The sequence below is a fragment of the Lasioglossum baleicum genome, chromosome 11 (assembly GCF_051020765.1).
Source record: "Lasioglossum baleicum chromosome 11, iyLasBale1, whole genome shotgun sequence".
In the NCBI taxonomy this organism is placed as follows: domain Eukaryota; kingdom Metazoa; phylum Arthropoda; class Insecta; order Hymenoptera; family Halictidae; genus Lasioglossum; species Lasioglossum baleicum.
Genome location: NC_134939.1, coordinates 7,840,262 through 7,862,694, shown reverse-complemented (window position 1 = coordinate 7,862,694; position 22,433 = coordinate 7,840,262). Strand labels below are relative to the sequence as shown.

Here is a 22,433-nt window from a genome sequence, read left to right as displayed (position 1 = left end):
CTCGTGTAGCTTTTCGCGGACGCGGACGCGAACGCGCGCGAATTAGGGTTTCGAAACGTTGCGCACCTGCTCGATCGCAACAGCGGAACGATCGGCTTCTCTCGAAACTTGAGATTCGTTTCGGAAGTCGTCGATCATTTTCGCTGCGAGCACGTTTAGGGTTTCAGATGTTTGGCGGACCGCCGAAGAAAAGAAGAGGCTATATGCCGAAGTGGCCTCGACAAACTGCCGTTCAAGAGGGCAACTACAATGGCCTCGCATCTTGGGATGCGAAGTCATTTCATTAATACTTTGTCATTGTACTTGTTTGTAGAAATAGTAGCAATAGAAGTAGTTAGTTGTACACATGGGCAGGCCTCGCCGCCCCAACGATCAGCGGGGATGGGCACGTCCGCGAATTGCAGTAGCGTTGCGAAAAAACCACGCGTGTTGCATTAATCGTTTTTGAACAGAGATCAAAGTTAGCGTTGCGGAGATACTCGCGATTTCCATTCATTTCAATTAAGTATATTCAATTAACTTCAATTTCCATTGTATTCAATATGTAGCGTTGCGAACGAAATAGTCGCGATTGCCTTTTCCATTTTTACTTCCGTTCAAAGCAATTGTAAGATATTTCAATTTTATAAGAGTAAAGTTTGCATAGCTGTTTTGCAAAAAATGTAAAGTAATCTTTTGGATCTCTGTTCGTTGAATTAGCGTTGCGCAGCACAAGAATCGCGTTTGCGTAGAATCTTTCGACATTTCAGGCGCCCATGATCCAGCTGCAACGAGTCACTGCAAAAGTGGTCCACGCAGTCGATGCGTTTGCCGGGTGCACTGTAGGTATCCGCGATTTCGATTAGAGTTGCGAGAGAATCATAATTTGTTGTCGTGATTGTCTTACAATTAGTGTCGCGAAAAATACCAACGCGTTGTCTTAAGGCGGGATTAAAGTGGACGCGGTAGTCGAACGATCGCGTCTATACGCATATTGGAAAACGCACCTAAACAATCCGATTTGATTATAAGAGCCGCGACCTCGTTTTAGAGTAGAGGATTGACATTGCAGAGCAGTCGCGCACGGAGCATCCGACCATTAAATTTCATAGACACTTTCTATTACTTTAGAGTTTTTGATGCCAACAAAATGTGGAGCATATGCCCACCGGACCACTACGTAGAAAAGAAACGTATTGGTACGTTCCGAGGTCAGGTTGCAATAAGCAGTTGGCGCAAAATCACGATGCACGTTACTACGGTCAACTCCCCGCAGTGTGCCATAACACACGACTCGTTTGCCGTTCCAGCAATGGAACAAGTGTTTCCGCTGTCGTACTCACGGCAATGTCATGGTGACCATTAGCATCTAATGCGAGCCATGGTGTTGGGACGTGACTTAGGATGGCGGAGATCACTGTAGTTTACCTGAGCGTAACAACGTGTGCCTTTAGCCATTTAATGGTGTGTGAGCGCTAAATGCAGGGAACGTACCACTGCGTTTCACCAGCATGTATATTTTTTGGACTAACCCCCTACAACGTAATGGTTCGATCGCGTTAGTAGACATACACGATGTGTGTATGTAAAATGTATCGAACGCCTCGTCGGCCCGTAAGGTAAAAGACGAGGTATCTTTACGTTAAGTACAGTAGCTTTGTCGATGACATTTAGTGTTAATCGCGCCATGCAAAACTGGTTTTGCAATGTCCGACTATGCAATAATATTCGAGACCACGAAGTATAGTTCCCTTCTCGGGTGTTACTGTGAGAATTCGCAGAATCGAATCAGTTTAACGTGCAAGTTTTCCAATATGCAAAAGGAAGAAAATCCCGCCTTTTAGAGTTGCGATAAATAAAATGCCGCACTGCACCCCGCTGATGATTTGCAGCCGGTGTGGCTGCCCCTGATTCTTGCAGCCATTCTCGCAGCAATGTCGACTCCTAATAGTCGAAAGAGTGTATAGCGAGATGCATAAAGTCGTCATGTACCGAGTGCACACGTATCGAGTAGATTTTCGACTTCGATTTTCTCGAAAACACGGAGAAAAAAATGTTATTCTTTCTGTTCGAGTCATTTTTACATGTAGAATCACCTCCTAATCGGTTGACCATGAGTCGCGGGACACCCTGTATAAGGGTGTCTCTCGTCTTGGTATCTTTTTGTTCAAACAGATTGTTTCGGTACTTTCCCCAATATCGTTACCCCACTACTTTTTCAAAGCAGATGTCATATTTCTTTCTACTCTGATATTCATTTTTTATTTACAAAATTTTTTAGGTACAATGTATTGGTACACCTTGACCGGAAGACTCGGCAAAGACAGCGCCAACAATTATAAAAGGTATGGCTAAGTAACAGGCTTCATTAATATACATTCTAAATAAATTCAATTATGAGGATTATTCCGAAGATGAAAGAAAACAGTTAAAGATTATGAAAAGTCTGACTATCAGTATTCTATATTATATTTGTATTACAGAAAACTGTAAATAAATACATATGGAATATGAATGCATATCATACACATTTGTATGAATGTATTATAATTAGGATAACTGAAATATAAAGCATGTGTTATGGCCGTTTTCCAAAGCAAACTATAACATTGCACTATTTAAATATCATCAGTCTGGAATGATTGTGACAGTTGTTATTAATTCGCTATTGAATGTTATAATATATTTTCGTTAATTAGATCTCCTACAATACAGCCCATTTCTTTATCAGACTCTAATACAAAACTATGAAAATAACCATGTTTACAGAGCACTGCATTTATGTCAGGATGTCTGGATTTCATATTTTCGTAATATTTAACTGGTGTCCAGTTGTCGCAATTCCCGTAATAGAACCATAACTTACGAGTGTGCTGTGAAATTATATCATCATCTCTCTCCTTTACCATTTGCATTTCTTCAATTCCCATTTTGAATATCCTCCTGAAGCTATGAGGGTTTATAAATTGATGTACCGCTTTGCTGAATTTTTTTGGGATACCACAGATGGGGGCAAACAAATTTATTAAGAAAAGTTGTAAACGCAATGGTAAACATGAAACAATCCAACAAAGAAAAATTATGAGGGGTGCGATCCACCATAGCTAAAAAAAAGCACCTTATTTGTTTTTTGCTTTATGCTATATGTATCATAATATTATCATAACAACGGGACTTACAATTCCATTGAAAAACTTTCCATTAGGAGTGGCAGACATGTTCTCGATAGTAGGAAATAGTAAATAACATTTCTTGATTCTTTTGGATACAGAATCATCCTTTAATAATTGCAGTGCTATCCAAGCTCCTATCGAATGGCCAACAAGATGTATGTTTACATTTTCTGGCACATATTTTTGAATAAAATGTTGCTGTAATTAAATGAATATAAGGGTATTACAAGACTTCGCAATAAGGACTTTAGATCTAATGAAAAAAGAAGTACCTTATGTTCCACTTGCGCCATTAAACTGTAACTTTTATACCAAATTGAATCGCTTGGCATAGTATGTATCAAATTGTCTGGTGGTTGAACATGACCTGAGTGTCCAACCAACCAAATAGGTGTTTCATTAGGCACTCTTGATTTAAGAGAATTAATGAATCCTGTGTAAAATTCTGGAATTCCAGGGTTGCCTGGTATAATTATCACTACATCTTTTTTACCAAGTTGTGAAAGGTCTTCCTTTATCCAGCAACCTTCTGCAGCGACTGGGGTAGGCACGTCGTTTAACGTTAGCATAGCATGCATCATATTTTCTCCTTCTGTAACAAAACGTTTTATGTGATTATGTTAAAATTGGTAGTAGTAGCTTAAACAACTTGTTTAAAATATAGGAAGTATAACATTTAAATGTATTATTTTTCTTTTGTCTTTTTAACTTTAAAACGGAGAAATTTGTTTACAAACACTCACCAATATATCGACTATCCATAGCTACGCAAAGGCCGTGTGACGGGAACGCGTCGCACACTACTGTCAATGAATATTTTTGTACTACTCATGTACCAATCGAAACAAATACTTTTCGTGAATGGTTTCTCTGCCAGAAACGTATGTAGAATCCAATACTGTATTGTAAATTCCTGCTAGATAAAGGATTTTTCTCTTATATAAAGATAAATTTTATAATATAAAGATAAAGATAGATTAAATATAAAGATAAGGATAGTTTTTTCTCTTATACATATAGATAAAGGATCAGCCCTTTTCCAAACTTTAATAAGCACTTACAACTATTAAAAAGTACAAAAATATATAATTGTTTATATGGATATATAGAGGAAGTGTCCTCTATCTTTGGACTGAAACCCGATCTTTTTCGCATGGCTAGTTTTCACGTAATACCTCATTTTAAAGTCAAAATTATACATTTTTATAAAAACTGATAATTAGGGAAACCTTGACTGCTCGACTCGGCCGAGAAATGTGACGTGATACGAGTCGGGTATATCGGTGAGCCAACACTAATGCAATGACAAAATTTTTCTGATTTTCTTTTCATGATACTTTTACCAACACATTAGTGACATTCTTCTGATTAAACTGACATCAAACAAAATATATAATTTGGATCTTATTTGCTTGCTTAATTGACAAAATATTAATTTAAAGTGCATTTTTCAGAAAAATATTAGAAATATATTGGTAAATTGTTTCATAAAAAAAGTTTTACGATTACATTTATTGTTTGAGCGATCGATGTTTTTTTATGTTTGCCGACTACTCGACTTCTAGTCTCTCTTTTTTTTTATTCGCTGTCTTTGTTGCGTCCGAAACTTAGCTGACCTGTATCATGTTACATTTCTCGGTTGAGTCAAGCGGTCCTCGAAACGTGTCTCCTATACGATATGTGTGAAAAATGTTTGTTTCTTATATGAACACATTGGTGCAAATATGCTGTAAATATGGTTATTTTTAATAGGTCATTTTATGATGTTTGGTATATCATTTTAAACAGGACAAGGTCACGAATGTTTTAGTATAAGTTTTGGCAATACTTAAAAAAAGTGTTATAATAGATTAGTATTGTCTCACCGTCACGTTGGTGTTGATTGTTTTGATCGCTCGGCTCGACACTGGCGGCAAAATCGTTTTCCTACCGATATATGTGAAGTTTCGGATCCGAGGTCTTCACTTATATGTATTACGACCAGTGTTACAAGACGTATTCCCCTCGAAATGCTTCCCCCTCTACCACTGAATGTGGCTCGATTCTCTTCGTAGAGGGAATAATGTGACGTCATTATTCGTGCCGTTGATGAGAATGCAAAGAACCGCGGGAGGGGAATCTGATGGTGGAGAGGGACTGTATTATATGCTGACAAGCTGATCTCGACAATACTGTACTTGACGTTTGACGTGGCTCCGTCAAGCTTAAGTAAGTTATAGGGGAAAGGAGAGTCGTAGCTGTATCTCATTGTGCCGCGTTTTGTTTTCTTCTCTTTCCTCGTTACGCTTAATTCCCTCCACAATCCAGAGCAACGTGTTGATGGGAAAAATATCAATAGAGGGATAAGATGGACCTTGGGTGCCGGTGGGACAGCGGGATGTCCTGTTTCAATCACACTCGATAGGTTTATTTGTTTCCTTCATTAAACGGCTCGGGCTATTGCGCATGGCCCGCTCTAGCGGTTACGACGCCCCGGGCAAAAAAACAAATTGCCGCCCCTTTTTAAGCACTGCGCTGAACAAAATGACCTTTTTTTTTTTTTAGCAAAATTGTCTGGCAAGGGTAGTCTGAAATTTTCTATTAATTGAATATTTAAAACATCAATATTTTTCTCACACTTGCAGCCAAAGCCAAAATGGCGCCCCTAAATTTTGGCGCCCCGGGCAAATGCCCGGGTTGCCCCCCCCCCCTAGAGCGGGCCCTGTATTGCGAAATATGTACATGTAAAATTGTAACGCAAAATAGGGATACCAGGTAGTGGGGCAGGACGTTACATTTCACATTATTCGGCGACCCGCCTTCTCGATGTCTCAAGGTTGTATAGTTTAACGAATATTATACAGGGTGAGTCACCTAACGGTTGTACCTCAAACATCTTAGTTGTTTTTAAAAAATCCATCGAATATCTTGAAGACAACACACAAAGCAATACAAATTATTGTTTTTATGTTTTTTAGAGATGTCAAGGTCATTTAAATTTTTCAAATGAGCCACCGTTTTCTAACATTCACGATGATAGTTCTCCTTTCATTAGGAATTCGGTGACTATTGCTCAAGGTCATTCAAGGTCACAGACAGAGGAAACCATGCTCTTGAGAGGCGGGAAATTTTCCTCTCGTCGAGGTTTTTCAAACGTCCTCGGCTCGTTCACGAAAAATTCCTTGCCAGAGGGACAGAAAGGGTGTAGCATTTTCATCGAGTAGATACTCTAGATAAACATCGCTCTTGAAACGGTAACGCTATTCATAGCGTTATTGCTCAAGATTTGTTATCGCTGTAATTCCGAATATTGTTATGATTTCAATTTGTTATTGTTACACAGGCATCATTGTTGTGGGAACACAATGGTTAGCATCTCTTTAAAAAGAAAGCATGTGAAGCCTTATCAAATAAAATAAAGACCTATATATAAAGAGGGATAATACCTGATAAAAATTAGACATTATATGGTATTAGAAGAATATTTTATGAAACTGCTAAGGAAGTATATAGTATGTACATAGTTATATGTATATAATTACTTAATCGCTATGATATACAAAAAATATGCGAGACGCGTGATGATGCAGGTTCGACCTATCAGTAATATAGCAGTAAGGCTAAGCAGAAGTTAAGAAAGAGGTAAATATGAAAATGACGATATTGTCGTTATTTGCAGTACAAAATATGGCATGTAAATCTTGCGTGTTGTATTCTTGTCTACTCTTTCTGTATATCATTGTTTGTATCAATTGTATTGACTTTACATAGCTGACACAACGAATAATAGCTTTCATAACTTCATGAACTATGAATTATAATACTACAGTGCTCCCTCGAACAACGCAGTCTCCAGCAATGCGGTTTGTTTTTGGCAAATTTCATTTTTTTTAATATTTATTTCTACTAAATTTAGCATATGTTACAATTTTCTTCATTGTGGCGAATAAAAGAGGTGAAGAAGAACAACGTTACCGAGAAGCTTTGTGAGTTAAAGAAGCTTAACTAATTAGTTAGTCTAAAAATATTATCAATAGGCTTGTATAATTTAAGCAGTTATTTAATATTAATTCGCTATTCTATGTTATAATATATTTTCGTTAATTAGATCTCCTACAATACAGCCCATTTCTTTATCAAACTCTAATACAAAACTATGAAGATAACCATGTTTACAGAGTTCTGCGTTCATGTCAGGGTGTCTCAATTTGAGACGATCGTAATATGAAACTGGTGTCCAGCCATCGCGATTCCCGTAATAGAACCATAACTTACCAGTATGCTGTGAAAGTATATCGTCATCTCTCTCCTTTACCATTTCCATTTCTTCATTTGCCAGTTTGAGGACTCTCCTCACGACACAAGGGTTTATAAGTTGATGTACCGCTTTGCTGCATTTCTTCGGGACACCATAGATAGGTCCAAAAAAATTTATTAGGACAGATTGTAAACACAATGGTAAACATGAAAGAATCCAACAAAGAAAAATTATGAGAGGTGCGATACGCCATATCTAAAAAAAAACACCTTATTTATTTTTTGCTTTATGCTATATGTATCATAATATTATCATAACAACGGGACTTACAATTCTATTGAAAAACTTTCCATTAGGAGTGGCAGACATGTTCTCGATAGTAGGAAATAATAAATAACATTTCTTGATTCTTTTGGATACAGAATCATCCTTTAATAATTGCAGTGCTATCCAAGCTCCTATCGAATGGCCAACGAGATGTATGTTTACATCTTCTGGCACATATTTTTGAATAAAATGTTGCTGTAATGAAATAAATATAAGGGTATTACAAGACTATACAAGAAGGACTTTAGAACCAATGAAAAAGAAATACCTTATGTTCCACTTGCGCCATTAAACTGTAACTTTTATACCAAATTGAATCGCTTGGCATAGTACGTATCAAATTGTCTGGTGGTTGAACATGCCCTGAGTGTCCAACCAACCAAATAGGTGTTTCATTAGGCACTCTTGCTTTAAGAGAATTAATGAATCCTGTGTAGAATTCTGGAATTCCAGGGTTGCCTGGTATAATTACCACTACATCTTTTTTACCAAGTTGTGAAAGGTCTTCCTCTATCCAGCAACCTTTCGCAATGACTGGGGTAGGCACGTCGTTTAACGTTAGCATAGCATGCATCATATTTTCTCCTTCTGTAACAGAACGTTTTATGTAATTACGTTATAATTGGTAGTTGCAGCTTAAACAATTTGTTTAAAATATAGGAGATATAACATCTATTTTTCCTTTGTATAATGGAATGTTTTACATGTTTCATTATTCTGTCTACAGGAATAGACTTAACTTTAAATACAGAGAGATTTATTTGAAATTTAACTTAAATAAATGGACAATATTTTCCTGCAGTCCTAATCAAATATATGTACAATAAACAAGCGAGAAGTGCGATGAGTTTGCTAGAAAAATAAGTATCGTAATAACCTGTCATTACAAGAATGAATTCGCGTATCTGTATTATATCGAGATATTATAATTTAGTTGCGCAGATACGATTAATCCATAACTTACAAAATAAATTAATCTTGATAACCGTAACTTTTCTTTTAATTGAACAGATTGCACTCTTTATAACCTACTTAACGGTACTGTCACGGAAAGTAGCATTGTCACTTTTCACGAACCAATTTGTACTGCGCAAGTGGGACATCGTGAATATATATGTATTAGTTCTACTTTGCGACATTTTTATTCTCCGCAGTTATAATCTGAAAGACTTCAGAGAAATTGAAAATTCAAAAACTCATTTTTATTATATATTTTGTACATTTTTATAAATACACAAGGAAGAACATAATCATTCATTTCTCAAGTTAAACTAAAAAAAATGGAATTTTTATATTCCTTCGAGAAGTGTTTCCAATGTATAGAAAATTATCAATAAATTTTTAGGTGTTTAAAGAATTAGGATCTCCTTAAAAAATTAATTTTGTAAAATGACAACAGTCAGAAATGATTAGCAAATATCGATACATAAGTATCGATATCAATCGACGGTTTCGATAATCGATATCGCTCCAACATTTGAAATATTTGAGCGCTTTTATTTACATCGATATAGAGATGTTACATTGTTTTAAGTACATATTAGACAATTTTTAATAAAATTCCAGAATTTACATACATTTATGATGTGCATTTTGAATTTTGCTACAATTCTGGCGCCCTGAGTTCAAATCGGAAACAGGAAGCACATCACGGGCCGAAATAGCTCAGTTGGGAGAGCGTTAGACTGAAGATCTAAAGGTCCCTGGTTCAATCCCTGGTTTCGGCAGATTAATTTTTTTTCTTTGCACCATTATATAATTTGATAAATAGCTTAAATAAGCTAATAATACAGTTTCACATTACATTCCAAATCATTTTTAAACGTAACAAACGGATAAAAGTGTTTCTTTAATAGAAAACAGACTGCATTTCTGAATTCACTTGGAATTATAATTCCAATTATAGTCTGCATCTGATCATTAATTTTAGTTATAATTTAAAAGATATTCAACTTGGTAACTGTATAGATTAATGTCGTACAACGATCTATTTGTATATTTTCAAAAAAGACGTGCGGGGTCCGAGGTGGGCATGGTACGCCACTGTTTGCGCTCCTGCAGACCGGTCTTCACGCGCCTGTTATTGGCGGATGTTGAATTGTTAATCATTTGAAATGAAAGTCTCCGCAGAATTTGCATTTAATGTCACGTGTAGTGATATCTCTTGAAAACGGCGACCACGCGTAGACCATATCTTAAACATGTTTATACTATCCTTGTTTCTAATAGTTTAGCAAAAGAATTAACAAAAGAATTATAAAGTAAAAACTTTGAAAATGCCATTTTCTCATAAAAATGGAACTTATTTTGTACTTTTTTGACCAGGCGCTAGACGTTTTCGTATGATAGTTCTAGTACGTAACCTTAAACCATAAACAAGCAGATAAAATCGGTGATGCAGTAATGTGTTTCGTTTTAATTATCAGATACTACACAATCTGATTTATTTGTCGAATTATTGCCTATACAGGGTGTGGCTGGACGGGTGGTACAACCGAGCAAGGAGTGATATTACATGTAAAAATATGTCGAGGAAAAGGAATAACATTTTTTTGTTTGACGCTCGAGTTTGAAAATGTTGCGAATACACGTGTTATTACATAGGAATCGTCTGACGCGTCTGACCATGATCAACCAATTCTACTTTGTGCATATACTAAAGCACGCGAATCTGGCAGAACTTTAAACTCAATTTTCTCGAAAACGAAGCGTCAAACAAAAAATGTTATTTCTTTTTTTCGACTTATTTTTACATGTAGTATCACCCCCTGCTCGATTATTCGAGTACGATTTTGTACATTGTGACGAAATGCCCAGACTACGAATATGAGAACGAACGTAACACAGTAGAAGTAAAGCTTCTCAAAGACAAGTGTTTTCCTCTTTGCATTAGTTCCTTCTTATGTAAACCTGATAAAGAAGGCTTGAAAATAATTTATAATTTTTTCAAACAATGTTTCGTAAGAACAATATTATACTTGCTAAATTAACCACTCGGTTCAAAGCAATAACAAATAACTAATTAAATAAATTCTGATTGAAAAATCCATGCTTTTTCCCAGTTTCTCATCGCCGCGCCGCTTTAATTAATATGTGAAATGAAACAGCACGAACATCGCACAATGAACACCGCGGAGCGAATGGTAGCTGCAAGAGACAACAACACACGAAACATGTATGCAAATGTATGCAGTATCTCGGGTCTTGCATAATCTCTCTGCAGTTTTATTCGAAGTGTCGATAAAATAGTTTGCAATTACGCGTGATTTATGTGCTCGGTCCGGTAAAAAGTGGCGCAACGTTTCCACCGAACGGTGACTTAGCTTTCGATACACCTAAATCGGTTCGATGCCGATTTAATTGTATATTAGCATTAGTGCAGTGTCATCGGCGTAAAACGCCAGCCAGACAGCGCGGCTGGGCGACGTTACAATCTAAATAAAGCATCGGGCTCGATCCAAGGAGGAGAGGACAAGTGTGCATGTTGGATCTCGATAGGCGGCAGGTGGCGTCGGTCCGCCATTTTGGTAGCTTCTCTGGTAGCAGCGTTATTTCCCACGGTAGCCGCGGCGATAGTCGGTCCAGGAGAAACAAACAAGTGGGAGAAAGGCTAAGGACCGGCCGATAAGAGCAAGGGAGATCAAGTCACGGAAAGGTACGACCGGCCAAGGCAGCATGTAAGAAAGAGAGACTTCTGTGGAGCAAGGAGAGGCGACAACCACGAGGAAAGGGGGAAAGAGAGGGAGAGAGAGAGAGAGAAAGAAAGTCACGTTAAGTCTATATACTAGCGATTCTAGCTGGTGGAAAGATGGCGGAGGGGTAATTCGAACGGGCGTTATACAGGGACCCGTTGATCGCGCATGCGCGAATCGGGTGGATGTCTGCGATGGTGTCGGGAGGCGGAGCGACATCTAGGACCGACTCGTACCGGGTGGTATATACCGCATCACTGTCAGCAAAAACCGCATGAAATGGCACCACTTGCTTCTCCGGGAGGGAGTTCATGTTGGTCGCGGGGCAGACAGAAATTGGAGCACACGAACCGCCACAAGGGTCCGCCAGAAAACGCCATGCCGACGATCACGCAGCTACCTAATCGTATCACATTATGTATACCTTGCCGCCAAAATTTATACATACCTCTTGTCATACTAATCTTTCCAACTGTCTTCCCTACAGGCCAAATAAATGGCACTTCCCAAAATCTGAAACACGCGTCACAAAGAGAACATGCTAGGCGATGCGAACAAATATTCTCTACAGGCTCATACGAAAGACGAAAAGCCTATCCAAAAGCTTCTGGATACGATTTGCTCCGAATACTCTTTCATTCATCCACCAGACGATAAAGGAAACCAATTTGCGAAACGCGTCATTGTTGAACTCTTTGCGCGAAATCATGTACCGCGACCGTCGCGTTTCTGAATTCGTTTCGCTGACAAATCGACTATCGGAACACGTCCGTTCAGCGGGAAACTCTCGACCACAGGAGGCTGCAGCTTCTCAGGCTAGTCGTTACACATCGCACACGTCAAGAACACGTTCTTTCCGAAATAATTTCTAATAATTCCGTGCGACGATGTAGCTAACCGCTGAAAAAGCGCGGGAATGTATACGAATCAGGTCCGGTGCATTTCGTTCGAGTGTTCCGCGCGAGGTCCGAAAAAAAGAGGCGCGGCCAGAGGGGGCGTGGAGCGAGCCCCGGTGGGCGTAGCCTCGGCGGAAGGGGGAGACACGCAACTGATTCGGGCGTTTCGCTGGTGAGTTGGGGAGTGGCAGTAGTGGGGGTGATGACATCGGATCCTGCCAGCCGCAGTCGCAATTCAGCCGTTCGACGGTGAACACGTTACGATGTTCCGCGTTACAGGGGGATTTCTTTTTACCGGTAGCGAACAGGACAACTTGTCCATCGATTGAATCGTAACGTATCCGTGTTGTCTTGAAACGGAGCCGGGTGTCTCGTTCTGAAAACGATCGGAAAAAAATACGGCGGTCCAGTGAATAACGTACCGCGCGGGGTGTATGATCGAAGTGTACCCGCCCAGAGGCCATCGACAAAAGTACCAGTGGATTAAACGTTCTACGGGTGTACCAGTTCGTGAAACGTGATACATCGAGAGAGATTTATTGCCGAGTGTTTTGGGATTTTCGGATGCACCGGTTGGATACGAGCCGAAACTCGTTTGGTCGGTCGGGGGCCGCAGCTTTAAGCCGGCCGGCGCCCGCATTAAAGAGAATAGTATGCTTGAAGCGTTCGCCTTCCTCTCAACAGTTTCAACTCGCTGCGTGATTTTCGCTTGATCCCAAAGTTTCCGACGCGTTTTGACCTACCGTGTGCATATGTATGTATAGTTACAGCCCCGAGCCCGCGATTAAGCCCCTCCCACCCGGTCCGAACGATTTCGAAGAAAATATTAACTCCGAAATGAACCGGAGCTGCTCGGTTTGGTCGCAGCCCCGCAACGGAATTCTTTCGGGAAAATCGTAAACATTCCTTCCCCGGTGAACTCATCGAAAATGTAGCTTCTCGCGGTACCCCCGAAACACCATCTTGGCTGAGAAGGGGCGTCGCACACGCCGAATGTTTACGCGCTTTGGTCCAGCCTACTTGCCCAGCGGAGGTCCTTGCGATCGAGGATCTAGCGATTGAGACCCGACAACACGATTCTTCGACGACGCGACCGCCGATCCAACAGGCTCCTTTGTCGACAAACGACAACACTAGTGTTCTTGTGTACGCGTTCCGCTGATTTTGCCCGGCCGTTTTTGCGAATTTGTGCTTGCCCGTCGCAAACAGGAACTCGATCAGTCTCCACAGTGTGCTAACCAGTGATGAGATAGTGTTCGACGCAACTGGAACACGTAGCCCGTGCCAAGGGAGTAGTGACGCGTTCCGACGGCTGCGAGTTTAGTCCTCCCGAGAACGAGCATGCTACTCTGAATACGGATACCTCTCTTTGTGCACCTCGACAGACCAGGATGACCGAAACCTGTGACCACGGAGCGTTCGCATAGCCGCCACAGTGGAGTTCTGCCTAATCGCAGGTAATTCTAGTTCCGTAATCCTTCCAAACGCATCTGAAAGAAGTAGACGGCTGCTGTGCCGTTGCAACGCGACGCCTCACGCTTTATGGAGTCTTGCGACGCGACGGTCGTCTTCTAACACTTGATTTACGGGATCCGTCAAGATGACGAATTCTACATTTTTTCGTTTATAATTCTCGGAACTGTAAAGATGCACTCTAGAAAATTTGTTCAACATTCATTCCTTGGAACATATACAATGGTCCGCGAAAAATCTGATTAAATATATTATTCTTATTTTTATGAAATCCGTAAACCTAGTGTTAAAAAGTAGCTCAATGTTTTGGAGTGGTTTGAACGGCAATTGACCCAGCTCTACGTTGTTTTTAACCCTTAACACTTTGCCTACCGGGGTAGTTCACTCTCGTGTGCTCTTGAATTATGCTAGGTGTGAGGCTACCTAGAATAGTGTTTCTGATGACAACAAATTGAGGTGAATTTTAGAATTTCAGAATTGAACAGTAGAACTGTGCACTCGTCAAATGACGAATTCTAAATTTTTTATTTGTGACTAGTGAGACTATAATGCATTCATAGGAATTGGATAAGTTGGTTTGTTTCTTTGGGCTATGATAAAATCGCGAGACATCCCAATAAACATATTCTTAGATTCCTACGAGAGTATTTTAAGAAAGGACTATTTTAATAGCATTCACAGTTACAATAAACTATTCGTTCTCATCATTGTTATCATAGTAACAATAATGCAATGTATCCTCTTGTAAAATATTGAAAAAGATATATGGTAGTGAATAGACAAAAATCTGACATTCCGCAAAATATAGAAACAGAAAATGGGTGTTTTTTACCCTGAAGAACGAGGGTTAATGGTTTTAGAAAGTTTGTGATTCATAGCCGAGGATTGCTTAATTTCAGCAGCAACAAGAATTTTAATTGTGTACTCAGGTATCACTTTCAGTAACGTAACATACTTTGTTATTCTTTGGATAATCGTTTGAAGATTTGTTTATCATTGCGACGGTTAAAGTACCGCCTTTATTAAACGCTGTTGCAAATGTGCTGAAGTTTTATTTCATGAATATAATTCGGTTTACTCCAAAGTACCGTTCTAAGCGTTCACGCTCCAATAATTATACAAAATGTTTATACTTGGACGTATGTATATTTAGCCGGGGTTTGAAGTGTTCAGATTAAAGACACCGAGTAAAAAATGCCATAATTCAAGACTGTAGGGTGAAATTACACTTGCTGTTCGTAATGAAGCATGTTGGAACTAACATAATTGCGGAATCTCGTCCATTGTAGCGTCTGTTAGTTCTAGAGTACATTGAAATGCGTCTAACGCGAGGTTTTAAAACAAAAAGAAAAATGAAAAACGACAGTTCAATAATAATAATAATAATGTACAATGTAGTTTCTCTCAACCCTTCGGCGACACAGTGGGGGTCCATTTTGGCCCGGAGTATCATAATCGTCATTCGATTACTCAGCTTTTCGTGAATTAATAAGATGAACTGCATTAGGAAGAGTAGAAAGATTGTTTAGAAGAATTACCAAATAATGAATTAATAAAGTTATATAAAAATTATGAAGAATGGTTCATTGTCAATGTTTTTCCTCGTTCAATGCAATCACAGAAAGGAACACACGCGTCGAATATTTCTGAATGAAAATTTCTAAAATCAGCGCAGCTCGCGGTTCAGAATAGTCTCTCGCAGAAATAAAACTGTCGGTGTGTTTGCAGCCACCCTTTGTGGACAGCTATTATCGGGTAGCATTGTTGCGTAGGCGTATTCTTGCATAACACCGGTACGCACGGATTCAAATCCATCTAATTTTATTCCTTTTCATTTGCTCTCCAGGAGGAAAATATTCATTTCCTTGGAAATCTCAATCCTGAACTTTGCGAACACATTCTCGGCGGATTAATATTCCAAATTAGTTTAAGCACTAATTGTGAAATTTCTTTGATTCGTGGGGAGGGCTGTTTGCAACAGAATGGGACGAGCTTGAAGCACCGTTTCCAACTGCATCGGGCATAATAGACGATAAATACTCTGCTCCTTCATTCGAAGGAAACTGCCGTCGCTTCGACGCTGCGCTGTCGAACGAACACTCGAAATATTTCACGTTATGGCCAGATGAGCGCCGTACATCTCGCGTATTACAAATCTCTGATGCTTATTCCGATCGATTTAGGGAGTTTTTCAACCGTGAAACGATCGCAGTTTCCTGTAATAATTGCCGGCCCGGCGACGACGCCGATGCACCCCCGTTCCTCCGTGCACTGTGTGCATCCAAACTGCTGTACAATATCACATTTTCTCGTACCTCATATTTTATAGTGTATGTCTTGCACCAACCATACAGCGTCGCTGTATAATGTTTGATCAGGTGCTTGGTAAACAATGAAATCAGGTTTTTCGACATACAAGATCCAACCGGTTACTTCAGCTTTTCTATATTGTAATTGAAAAACAGGATGATTTCTTTCGTAAGAAAATTGTTTATTGCTCCTGGCTGCGGATCTCTGTGCAAAATAAAATTTTATACATATAAACTTGACTATATTACTTAGTGGCAGCTATTTAAAAGATTTCTTCAAAGATTGTTTAACAACATTCAGAGTTATATACCAACAAACCATTTGTAACGTAATTAACATACTCTCAGAATTATTTGTAAATGACGATTTTTAAGTTCTTTTTTAAGGTAGCACTTTCACTGCTACATTTATCAATTTTTTTAAAACATATTCTTGAATGTTCTATAATCTTTTTATTGTTTCCAATACAGCAGCTATTCGCTTATTTAATTCGATGAAAACTGAGTACTTAAATTACGATTTTGATACTCTGAGCCAGGATAGTTCCGGACTCTGTCGAAGGGTTAATGTGTAATTATCAATAATATAGCTATTTGTCGATTTATAGATCGAATGTTACTACATATCTCACTACGTTCCTATTTATTATTTGGAGATGATTATTAACACGCTGACCGCCGCGTGAATTTTGTCTTGCTCATTTTATTCGTCTAAACGTTCAGAGTTACTAACAATTACGTATTACTAGTTACTTGATAATGAATAGGCTGCGGATGTTTATGCAATTTGCAAATTTTGTAGACGAATTTTCAGAGAAACTTGAATAAAATAGAGTCTTATTTTCCGTGGCAGTAGCCTCTTTAGATCTGAAATCAATTATAGTCGTACTAAATTCTGTCGTATTTTATATCGTAACATTTTTTGAAAATTTTCGAAAGCCATAATTGCATAAAGATCCGCAGTCTAAATAATGAAGTTCGCACCTTATGCTATAACTCAGTTTGAATAAATTGATATTCAGAGCTGGTAGCATTATGATCATCATTTTTTGGCATTCAACGTGTTAAATATAAATATAACTTGATATAACTCGAAATCCTTTTTTTCGAGAAAAATTTTTTTGAGAAAACTTCATTTTACAGAGCAAGTGCTATTCGGAACGTTATTTAAGATCTTGAGCTGCGAATAGCGGGCTCGGAGAGCAGCTCGGATCGGTTCGCGTTGCGAAATCAAATCGGACATCGTCCTTCGCGCCTTCGACCGTTAATAATTTCTCGTAATGATTACCTCCGATGATAATTGCTTGGCCAAGCGTTAGAGGATTAGCGATCGCAATAAAATGGTCTTCCTAGATTCGAGATCCCGATAAAATTGCATCCGACCGTTTTCTTTATTTCTTTGGTTAGTTAGGTAACCACGCCGACGCTCGCTCAAAGATATCCCATTACATCACGCTGGAATAAATTTGCCTTTTTTCGAAAGACCACGGCCGGAACAATTTGGCCGCGTGTCCTGCCATGCTGTGGTGCTTTTCGAGTTATTGCGAACTTGTCCGGGAATCTCTCCCGGAAGAATCCGGAATTTCACGACAATTCTCATTCTAGGCGTTGAAGCGCGACGTTAATGTAATTTCGTGAATATTTAACAAATTTGTTCGGCGAGACGACGAGTACGGCGGCCAGGCGAGGCGAGTCGAGGTAAGGCGAGGCAAGATCGAGTGTATATTCCAAAGGTTATAAAAACCGGTCCTCGATTTTGCCAGACGAAACATCGTGGCGAACAGAGGCGAGCGAAGCGTTCGCTCCGCTTGCTCCGGCCAAAGAACGCTCGAAAGTTGCGAGGTTTCACGGAGAGCCGAGTCTCGTCTATGAACACTCGCATTTTCTTGCGATTCATGCTTCTTCCCTTTAAGGGCTTTTTCATCTTGCAGGGAAAAAAGATTGATTTTTTTTCAGATTTCTTCTTTATACCCCTTGGCATAGCGATTTTCTGCAAATCGCGAAGTTATGGAAGCTACGTAGCTCATAGTCGAGATGTATTCAGAAAGTCAGTGTGTCAGTAATGTTAGTAAATTCGTTGAACGCAGTCGATGTATCTTATTTGTACATATATGTATGTGTATGGCAAGCAGCATTATTTTATTGAAGTGCCGCAAACCGAGGTTTGCTTAGCCCTCATTAATACAAGACAAATAATCCTGCTGTACCAAAATTAATTCCACGATCAACAGGAATGCAATATAGTTTATACCAGTATAGATATTATGACATGATAAAGATTCATTAACTTGTGAAGAACATTAACCTTTCGACATATAAATTAAATGGACCCGGTGGGACCAAAGCTACCATTTAGCATTTACCTTACCATTTGTGTAAATTGTCGCATATACATATTCGAAACAGTTCTTGAAATGATAATAGATATGTTACTGCTAATATTTGCTGCTGATATTAAGCAATATTTTACGTTACTGTGTAAAATGGCATAAGACACGCATGGCGTATCCGTGAAGTCTTTGCGCGTCAAGGGGTGAAGAGATTCTTATGTTCCTGGGACGATAATAGATGTGTTGCTGGTAAGATTTGCTGCTAATATTAAGCAATATTTTACGTCACTGTGTAAGATGGCATAAGACATGCATGACGTATGCGAGACGTCTTCTTTGTACGTAGGGTTAAGGGATTCTGAAAGCGAACATGAACGACGAATGTTAATTCATCGACGCCCCCGGTTTAAGGGTTGGAAACAATGGCCAAAATGCTCCGAAAACGTGCTCCAAAATTAGACAACTCCTTTTACCGTTGGATAAAACAAAGAGATTAGGAAACAGATTATTCGAACTCGCTTCGAACGAAGTCGGCTGGCGGTTTCGATTCCTGTTACCTAGGAGCGATCGAACGCGTTCGCAGCGTTTCTTGAGGAACAGTTTCCAGTTGCAGCAGAGTTCCAGCTCGCAAGCATTTTAAAAGCTGACAGTTCCGGAGCGCGACCGTTCGATAATTAAAATGGGAGCCCGCGCAGCACGGTAACACCGCGTCGCAACAAAGTGTTGGAGAAGTCTCGAGACGTGTGTAATTTATCCTTCAATTTCGTTGGGGCACAGAGTTCGCTGTGCTTCACAACTGTCCTCGATTTTTAGTCACTCTTCGTACACAATGCCTGAAGGTGCCCAATGCAAGACACTCGAGTTTAACTCGTGGCATGAACGTAGCAGTTTTTAAACACAAATGTGACTTGGTTTATATGTACATTACTCAGCTTGTATCACTTACTCTGTCATATCTCGTTCTATACTAGTAATACCACCCTCTACTGTTTATCCTAGTCTGATACTAACGTTGTAACTAGACTGCGAATTTTATGGATTTATAACAAAAATGGGCTCGTACAATTTAGAGCAGTGGATATGTTACAAATGCTTAAGGACATCAATGTATTAGCTTCAGCTTAATAATATAATTAAAAGAAGCATCAAATTTTTATTTGCCTCCTGTGTTCTGCAATCAATGTGTACACTTTTAATTTTGCATAAAGATCCGCAGACTAGTTCATTGCATCAGTCGATCAGCATGTTCTGTTTTCCATCTCCTGGCAGTCGAAGGGTTGCGTTTTCAAAACGCGAAGCAACATCTGTTCCGTTTCTAGTTTCGAGGAAAGCGAGGCTTCTGACGTCGCGTAAGATCACCGTCGCTGTACTAATGTGATACACACGGTAAAGGCTAGGGACGTAAGTAAATAATTAAATCATATTCGGAGAAATGAGAAAAAGGAAGAGCGGCGATGTTGATTGGACAAAATTTCACAATACGGCGCTAAGATTGGCCGACCGGTTTTCTTCTTGAGCACAAAGAAGCGAGGTCCCTTCTTGTTGCTTTCTTTATCCCACGTTCTCTCTTTCTTTCTCTTCTCGTCCCGGACCGGCCGCCCTCTCGCCTGCCTGCCTGTTCGCTTGCTTGCCTGGTTGCTTGCTTGCTTGCTTGCTTGCCTGGCTAGCTGCCTGGTTGCCTGCTCGGCTACCCGTCCGCCTGCCCGGTTCGCCTGCCTGGCTCCGTGCTCGTTTTCTTTCTTCCTTTCCGCCTTCCTCCTGGCTTTTACCAGTCACGTCCTCCAGCAGGTACCAGTACGTAAAATGTACTCAGGACATTAGTCCTACGCGGAACATGATTCGTGCGGGCGAGACCGACGTCCGCCGTCTACTCGTTACACGTGTATTTTTCGTCCACGAGGAGAACGCACAGAGATACTTGTAGGTTCACGGGAGAATAGGGTAATCGCGGGCAACGATGGCCACTGTTATTATTATTACACGTCTTAAGTTTCCAATCTTTCTTGTTTACGTCTCCACTGTTCGCCGCACATGTGCGCGACCCCCATTCGACCATTGCCTAACGGAAGACGTAACCCATCGGGCGATCTGTTCCCATAACATTTGCACTCCAAAATCCAACATTTCGTACGCGAACACTTTTTCGAAATTTGATTTTGACCAGGAGCCCAAGTTATACTACGAAATCTTTGAGAAAACCCTTATTATTCATGGCAAAAAGATATATGGACATGTTATTGAAGTGAAAATGTCTGATCCGTCACGCTCCGAGGTGAAACGCTATTCGAGTGAACTCGGGGAGTCGAGTTTAGACAGACAGGAGTGCAATCGCCAGAGTTTTCATATAAATTAAATCATTAACAGGAGAACTGACCATCTATTTAACTACCTTCCCTTGCAAATGCATTGCATAAACATCCGCGGTGTAGTTATTACATTATTTTGGTACTCCAAAACTGGTTCGAGAACCGAAACCGATATTGTGACCATTTCCAATCCCTGCCCCTATACTCGGTTATCACAGCCACTTTCTCCCACTTCTCTGATAACGCTCTAGCTCGCTATCTCTCTCTCTCACACTCTCTCCTCTCTCCCATCCCTACCGTCGTTGTAACCCCCAGTTCTGGATCGACGAGTAATTCTCTCGTCTCGCGGACAGCTCGAACCCACCACCCCGAACGGTACCGTTTAATTAATCGCGCAATCGGACAGCTCGTTTAGCACGGCCGCGGGACGGGGCACCGTAATTCCATTGTGATCGCCGCTGAGTAACGTTTTCATTTTTACGCAACGCGTTAGATAAGATACGCGTCTGTTACCAGGTTTCAAGATGTTTGGACAGCTGACAATAGCGCCCGGTGTAAATAATGCCACTTAATGACGCTCGGAGACAGTCGCCCGCAGTCGCCTGGGCGCTTTACACTCCTCGCGAGCGAACGTCTTCTCTCGGCACTGCTCTGCTCTCCGAAAGGGAGCATGATCTGTCGAAATCGCGTGCACGCGTCGGTGATCTAATATAATTGGTGCAAAGACACGTATTTAGATGATCTATACGACGCCCGGCACCGAGACGCTCGCGCGGCGCCGCGCTGTTCGCATCGCGTTAGCCGAACTTCTCGTAGGAAAGAGCTCGCTCGAGGATACTGGACACTTTGTCACATCCTGTTGATATTAATTCTTACCTGATTTGCAACAAACTGGAGTGAAATAGAAATTTATTTTCTTTCCTATTATGTGTAGTAGGCTGAGAATAATATAATAGTACGTATTTTTCTAATATTTTTGTTATTTTAGATTACACCTACTCGTTTACACCAATTAGTAACACTTATTTATTCACTCGAATTATTTCACGTGTGCAGTGATTAGACCATTTTTATTGCCCATCATTTCGTGGAAGTTCAGAGTCAGCCCCGTCACGAAGATTTTAAAGAATGATTAAAAAATATGAATTATAATCAATATTTCAGTATTGGTAGATATACATTTACTCTTCTGTGACATTTTCGGTATCATGACGTTCCAGTACGGTAAGGGGTTAAACAAGAATCATTGTCAATGTAGAGTTATTAACGAAAAACACGGATCAATCAGAGCGTGGCTATATCGGACAGATTTCGACTCGGAGACGGGTTCCGCTGAGCGTAACGTCGGCACTGGCCGAGCCGGAATCTGTCCGCTGTAACCGCGCTCTGATCGGTCCGTGTTTTTCGGGTTAATAACTCCTGGAAAGGGTACTTCAAATGAACTCAGGAATCGCCCCTTTCAAGGAACATACAACTTACATTTCTTGGTCAGCCAAATTTTGCATCTGTATACAAAAGATGTAATATTCAGAGAGATTTCTATGGTGTCCCCCTCTTCTCCCGACGCCCTACGTGCTTATTGGCTAATCCAGCCGCGGCTGCACCCATAAAATGCATCCGGCCGTTCGAGCGAACGTGAAATCTAACTTCGGTTAGGCGCGCGCGTCGAGGAAACGCATGTTGCCGTAGGTCGCGGAACGGCGACGAAAGC

The 22,433-nt window shown here is 40.3% G+C and overlaps 4 protein-coding genes and 1 non-coding gene across 10 annotated transcripts in view; 3 read left to right on the top strand and 2 right to left on the bottom strand.

The window, feature by feature from the left end:
- The window catches only part of LOC143213246 (uncharacterized), a 322,622-nt gene that overhangs the window by 207,207 nt on the left and 92,982 nt on the right, over window positions 1-22,433 (top strand). The gene's annotated exons all lie outside the window — the stretch shown is intronic.
- LOC143213251 (lipid droplet-associated hydrolase-like) lies at window positions 2,431-6,978 on the bottom strand. Of its 3 annotated transcripts, none has more exons than XM_076432922.1 (5): window positions 5,018-6,978; window positions 3,896-4,068; window positions 3,425-3,744; window positions 3,159-3,350; window positions 2,431-3,083 (listed from the first exon to the last, which is right to left on the bottom strand). In XM_076432922.1, exons 2-5 carry the CDS (start codon window positions 3,912-3,914, stop codon window positions 2,655-2,657), a joined length of 960 nt encoding a protein of 319 aa, XP_076289037.1. In that variant the 5' UTR covers window positions 3,915-4,068; window positions 5,018-6,978; the 3' UTR covers window positions 2,431-2,654. The 3 variants fall into 3 exon arrangements, with proteins under 3 accessions (XP_076289037.1, XP_076289038.1, XP_076289039.1); XM_076432923.1 differs by having other exon boundaries at window positions 3,896-4,065; XM_076432924.1 differs by lacking the exon at window positions 3,896-4,068.
- On the bottom strand, window positions 7,123-9,097 carry LOC143213252 (lipid droplet-associated hydrolase-like). The gene is made up of 4 exons (XM_076432925.1): window positions 8,681-9,097; window positions 7,985-8,304; window positions 7,720-7,911; window positions 7,123-7,644 (listed from the first exon to the last, which is right to left on the bottom strand). The coding sequence occupies exons 2-4, from the start codon at window positions 8,291-8,293 to the stop codon at window positions 7,216-7,218; spliced, it is 930 nt and encodes a 309-aa protein (XP_076289040.1). The 5' UTR covers window positions 8,294-8,304; window positions 8,681-9,097; the 3' UTR covers window positions 7,123-7,215.
- On the top strand, window positions 9,371-9,443 carry Trnaf-gaa (transfer RNA phenylalanine (anticodon GAA)). Its single transcript has one exon. It is a non-coding gene; the product is annotated as a tRNA-Phe (tRNA).
- Wge (BAH domain and coiled-coil containing protein winged eye) overlaps window positions 12,502-22,433 on the top strand; it is a 163,261-nt gene continuing 153,329 nt past the window's right edge. For 3 of the 4 annotated variants that reach the window (XM_076432900.1, XM_076432901.1, XM_076432899.1), the window contains exon 1: window positions 12,503-13,761. The gene's annotated coding sequence lies outside the window, so the exon portion shown is untranslated. Of the gene's footprint in view, window positions 13,762-22,433 lie in introns of all 4 variants that reach the window. The other variant, XM_076432903.1, reaches the window with a different exon arrangement.

Bases quoted from the DNA above. Each gene is read 5' to 3' on its own strand.
- LOC143213252 (XM_076432925.1), bottom strand. From the start codon at position 8,293: ATGATGCATGCTATGCTAACGTTAAACGACGTGCCTACCCCAGTCATT. The intron at 7,912-7,984 runs GTATTTCTTTTT...ATTTCATTACAG, and splicing joins TGGCGCAAGTGGAACATAAG to CAACATTTTATTCAAAAATA. The intron at 7,645-7,719 runs GTAAGTCCCGTT...GTTTTTTTTTAG, and splicing joins GAAAGTTTTTCAATAGAATT to ATATGGCGTATCGCACCTCT.
- LOC143213251 (XM_076432922.1), bottom strand. The intron at 3,351-3,424 runs GTACTTCTTTTT...ATTTAATTACAG, and splicing joins TGGCGCAAGTGGAACATAAG to CAACATTTTATTCAAAAATA. The intron at 3,084-3,158 runs GTAAGTCCCGTT...GCTTTTTTTTAG, and splicing joins GAAAGTTTTTCAATGGAATT to CTATGGTGGATCGCACCCCT.